Source organism: Quercus suber, unplaced genomic scaffold (assembly GCF_002906115.3).
Source record: "Quercus suber isolate HL8 unplaced genomic scaffold, Cork oak 2.0 scaffold_269, whole genome shotgun sequence".
NCBI lineage: Eukaryota > Viridiplantae > Streptophyta > Magnoliopsida > Fagales > Fagaceae > Quercus > Quercus suber.
In genome coordinates, this window is record NW_027069725.1 from 153,894 (window position 1) to 159,431 (window position 5,538).

Below are 5,538 nucleotides of genomic sequence, written 5' to 3' on the forward strand. Positions count from 1 at the left end.
ATTTTTGGCTTTGGATTGTTTGTTTGTTTATTATTATTATTATTTTTTTATAAGATATTATTATTATTATTATTATGACTAACAAAGTTGCAAGAATGGACTGTTTTGGATGTGATTGTATGGGCTTGCAATCAAGCCAACAATGGCATTAAATATATTTCTTAATATATAGCTTTTAATAAAATAAATTCATTTCAAACAGATTAAATCCTTTTCCAAACTGACCCACCATATTTCTAGCCTTTTAATTTTATCCAAGAAGAAAATTTTATCCACCATATTAGTATAAACAAATCGTGGCATACTGGCATGAAATCAGGACATTCTTTAGAATTCATGAATACACACATATTATATATATATATATATATATAATCCTTTTCCAAACTTAGTACTCATTTGGGTACAGCTAAAACGCAGTGTGTTTGTGTTTTAGTGTTTTAGTACCTACAAACCTTTTTTTCAACAAAATTTTCATTAAAAATGAGTCACACAGAATTATTTACACATTTAAAAATTATTTTGTTACAGTGTTTTCAGTTTTTCACAAAATAAATTATATTCAAATGAACCCTTACCCACCGTATTTTTAGCCTTTTAATTTTATCCAAAAAGAAAATTTTAATACAAACAAATCGTGGCATACTGGCTACTGATTTTTTCCAAGTGTACGGTTGAGACAAAAGATAAGATCTCCTTTTTGGCTAATCTTGTATATGCTTGATGAACATCTCAGTTTTTCCAAGTGTATGGTCATCAACCAGGAACATACTTTTCAAAGGCTCCCATTTCTTTCACTCTCTTTCATCTACAAATAGGCTAAGAACACCACCATTCTAGACACTTCAAGAATCATCAAATGGCAAATCAGAGGACAATTTCCACTCAAAAACAGGCCAAGTGGAAGTGCTGGAAACCTCCAATGATCCCTATATCTAAACAATACTCCCACAAAACAAAATCAATCAGCAACTGATTAAGCTTAAACCAAAGAATAAAGCCTGCCACTTCAAAGTTCAAACCTTTGTGTACTGCTCGGTATAACCCTTTGTTGAACACAGGACATGTCACCTGCTTTATCATTGCATCTTTCCCACCCTCCAATCTCCAAGTCTCAGGACCTCTCAAAGGATAACACCAACCTCACAAAAAGTACTTATAAAAAAAACCCATGTCAGAAAACACCTTTAGACATCAAAATCAGTAGGGGAAAGCTAATAAAGTCAACTGCTTTGGGCCTTACTGGAGGAGGACTCTCTGTTGCTCAACCTGCAAGGGCTGAACAAGAGAGTCCAGTTGAAGCCACTTCAAGTAGAATGTCATACTCAAGATTCTTGCAGTACTTAGATGAAGACGCTGTAAGAAAGGTAGACCTGTTTGAGAATGGGACTGTTGCCATTGCTGAGATATTCAATCCAATACTAAACAAAATCCAGAGGGTCAAAATTCAGCTACCTGGATTGCCACAAGAATTACTGAGGAAAATGAAAGAGAAGAATGTAGACTTCGCTGCTCATCCAATGGAAGTGGACTGGTGGCCTGCAATACTAGATTTGTTGGGGAATCTGGCTTTTCCATTGATATTGCTTGGCAGTTTGCTGCTTAGAACATCATCTACAAACACTCCAGGAGGCCCCAACTTGCCATTTGGACTTGGAAGGTAAAGTATGAAAAATTGAAACTTGTACCAAAACTTTAAACGGTTAGAAAATGATAAATTTAATCATTTAATAATTATTATAACAGTCTCTCTCACGTATAAGCCTAGGGCCCCACAAGTGAGATTTATGAGACTTAAGTAGAGACAAAATTTAATATTGCATGTTCTCCTTATATGATGAATTATCCTTTGCCCTAAAAGTTTAATCTCTTAAAAAATTATGAATTTAATCATTTCACTGTTATTTGGATTGTAAAAATTCTCATCAACTTTATAAAGCTAGTTTCTTTTCAAAATAGTTAAATTTTACATGATTCCAAATAGAAAAATCTATGACAATTCATTGGACCAATTACTTCCAGTGCTCTAAATGTTCACTGCATATCTTATCTGCATACTTGTACCATATGTTTATCAACAGGAGCAAAGCTAAATTTCAAATGGAACCCAACACTGGAGTTACGTTTGATGATGTTGCTGGTGTTGATGAAGCAAAGCAAGATTTTGAAGAGATTGTTGAGTTCTTGAAAACCCCAGAAAAGTTTACTGCAGTTGGAGCTAAAATTCCTAAAGGAGTTCTTCTTGTTGGTCCACCTGGGACTGGAAAGACATTGTTGGCCAAGGCAATTGCTGGAGAAGCAGGGGTTCCTTTCTTTTCTCTATCTGGGTCAGAGTTCATTGAGATGTTTGTTGGTGTAGGGGCTTCAAGAGTGAGGGACTTATTCAACAAAGCAAAGGCTAATTCCCCATGCTTGGTTTTTATTGATGAGATAGATGCTGTTGGGAGGCAGAGAGGAACAGGTATTGGTGGAGGAAATGATGAGAGGGAACAAACACTCAACCAGCTGCTTACTGAAATGGATGGTTTTAATGGAAACACTGGAGTGATTGTTATTGCTGCTACCAATCGACCAGAAATTCTTGATTCTGCTTTGCTTAGGCCAGGGAGGTTTGACAGACAGGTAAGCTAGGATTTCTTTATAAACCTTCCTAAATTAGAAATGCTTATTTTAAGCAAATGTGACACTATCATGTTGTGCACACCATTTGTTAAGACACATTACCATTGAGATAGTTGAGGTTGAGGTGAACATTCTTTTAAAGGCCTTGAATGAAATTTCATGGTTTTCTTTGCAGCTTACATAGGTCACTGTTAGAATAGAAATGTTCATTTCCTTTTAAAAGTTTCCCAAATTAGAAATGTTTATTTATAGAAAATGTGACACTATCATGTCGTGCACACAATTGATTAAGAAATATTATGGTATTTGAGGTTGACGTGAACATTCTTTTAACTTTTAAGGCCTTGAATGGATGTTTATGGTTTTCTTTGCTGCTTACATAGGTCACTGTTGGATTACCTGATGTGCGAGGGAGGGAAGAAATATTAAAGGTGCATAGCAACAACAAGAAACTTGATAAGGATATATCTCTTAGTGTTATCGCCATGCGAACCCCAGGTTTCAGTGGTGCAGACCTGGCAAATCTTATGAATGAGGCTGCCATTCTTGCTGGTAGGAGAGGTAAAGAGAAGATCACAATGAAAGAGGTAGATGATTCAATTGATCGGATTGTGGCAGGAATGGAGGGAACCAAAATGACAGATGGGAAGAACAAAATTCTTGTGGCTTATCATGAAATTGGGCATGCAGTGTGTGCGTAAGTAGCTCAAATCTTTCCTCACCCTGTAAAGTACTGAAACATTTCCCTCTTATTTAATTGATTTGTATATACTACCTAAGCAAAAGAAATCACAAGGGAAAATGAACTTGATTTTGGTAATTCATGAGCTTTCAAGTCTACTAGAGCTTTATTAGTAACCTTCTTTAAAGTAAATTAGTACATGACAAAATCCAATCTGTCTTCAAGTCTCACTGAAGTGATTTACTTGGTAATCTGTCTTCAATTAAAGCATATTTAGCTGCCCAACAAGGAGCTAAGCCTAAGACAGAGTCCTATTATAATATTATTATTTATGATTATTCTGCTTCTTTGAAGTCATATGGGACTAAATTGATCTAAATTCTTTGCAACCTCTAGGACTTTGACTCCAGGCCATGATCCAGTACAGAAAGTCACTCTAATCCCAAGGGGCCAAGCCCGTGGTCTAACTTGGTTCATACCTGGTGAAGACCCTGCCCTCATCTCTAAGCAGCAACTATTTGCTAGAATAATTGGAGGCCTTGGAGGGCGTGCAGCAGAGGAAGTGATTTTTGGAGAATCAGAAATCACTACAGGTGCAACTGGAGACTTGCAACAAATCACTCAGATAGCAAGACAGGTATGTGTTCACCATAAAGGAAGTTTGTCTTTGGCACGTAGCTAATTAAACAACCGTATGTATTTGTTAGAAATTGCACCAGATTAATTAAGGAAGTAACAAAGGGTATAACTTTGGAGATGATAGAATGAAGAATAATAATATGTGTGAAACAAATGTGATTAGTTTGTTGACATCCACAGAACTTTATTGTTATTGTTTTTGTAGTTATTGGAAGTTGTCTCAAAGAAATTTTGGGATTTTTGTTGCTTGGGTGGTTGTTTTTTCTATTTTTGTTTATATGAATTTGTTTCCGCTAGCCCCATATTATAACATCTTTTCTTTTTTAACAGATGGTAACAATGTTTGGCATGTCTGAGATTGGGCCATGGGCATTGACTGATCCAGTACTGCAAAGCAGTGATGTAGTACTAAGGATGCTAGCTAGAAACTCTATGTCAGAAAAGCTTGCAGAAGACATAGATTCATCGGTACGAGATATAATAGAAAGTGCATATGAGATTGCAAAGAACCACATAAGAAATAGCCGTGAAGCTATTGATAAACTAGTGGATGTTCTCTTGGAGAAGGAAACCCTCACAGGTGATGAATTCAGGGCAATCCTATCTGAATTCACAGATATTTCTTCCATTAAGCTGGATAGAACCCCTATTCGTGATTTGATAGAAGCTTAGGTTACCTCAGTGTAATTGCACAGCCATAGAGACACTTTAGTCTCAGTATGTGTAGGAGGGAAGTAAAGGTAGATAGCTTGATAGATACAAAAAGCTTATATGGTAACTGGTGTAAGGTAACTTCATTTAGTGTAAGCCACAATTTTACCCAAACCCATTATAGAAATATGCTAGAATTTGTGTATAATTTTATGCTTTTTATGGTATAACCAAACAATTTCTTAAAATGAATTGCAAAAGATATAAAGAGTAGTAGTCGCTAACCTATGCAATGCACGGGAAACCTTATTTCCACTTTGAATTTATTAAGTTTTATTAGAATGAAAAATATATATACTAAACTATCCACTTGATTATCAATCATTCTAATTATAAATTTGAGTAGACAATCAACCTCAATGCATAGGAATTCACTTTATATCTACGAATTTAGATCTTTCATCAATCTCGAGAGCCAATAACAACATGAAACATAAAAACAAATTATAGAAATTCACAAATATGTTCACCAAATGTAAAGATTGTAACTCATGACTTTTAAAACAAGGGTAATATCCTCATTACATTCATAGATCATAACATATAAAAGAAAATAACTTAAGAAATTTCAAATTTCTTTTAGGCATTTTATCAAACACTTTTAATGGTGATGTGGCTTGACTCTCTTCACATATGTGAGGCCCTAAAATTCTCATCTATTATAGCAATCTGGGATGATGTTATACGTCATCCCTCCTTGGATAACGGTAACATAAACCACCTAAAATATTCAACATTATGTGAGGGAAAATATAAAATTCAACTACAAATTGCAGACTGGAATTGTAAACTAAATGACTGAATTCAATTGATAGGAGTGTTTAGACCTTGAAATTATTAGTTAATACTCAAGAATCTAAAGGGTCTATCTCCCTACACAATAT

At 35.1% G+C, this 5,538-nt stretch overlaps 1 protein-coding gene across 1 annotated transcript; it reads left to right on the plus strand.

The window, feature by feature from the left end:
* The first annotated feature begins 683 nt into the window (after window positions 1–683).
* On the plus strand, window positions 684–4,802 carry LOC112024340 (ATP-dependent zinc metalloprotease FTSH 6, chloroplastic). Its single transcript, XM_024056978.2, has 5 exons — window positions 684–1,660; window positions 2,082–2,622; window positions 3,006–3,319; window positions 3,701–3,941; window positions 4,274–4,802. The coding sequence occupies exons 1-5, from the start codon at window positions 1,065–1,067 to the stop codon at window positions 4,613–4,615; spliced, it is 2,034 nt and encodes a 677-aa protein (XP_023912746.1). The 5' UTR covers window positions 684–1,064; the 3' UTR covers window positions 4,616–4,802.
* The last annotated feature ends 736 nt before the right edge of the window (window positions 4,803–5,538 follow it).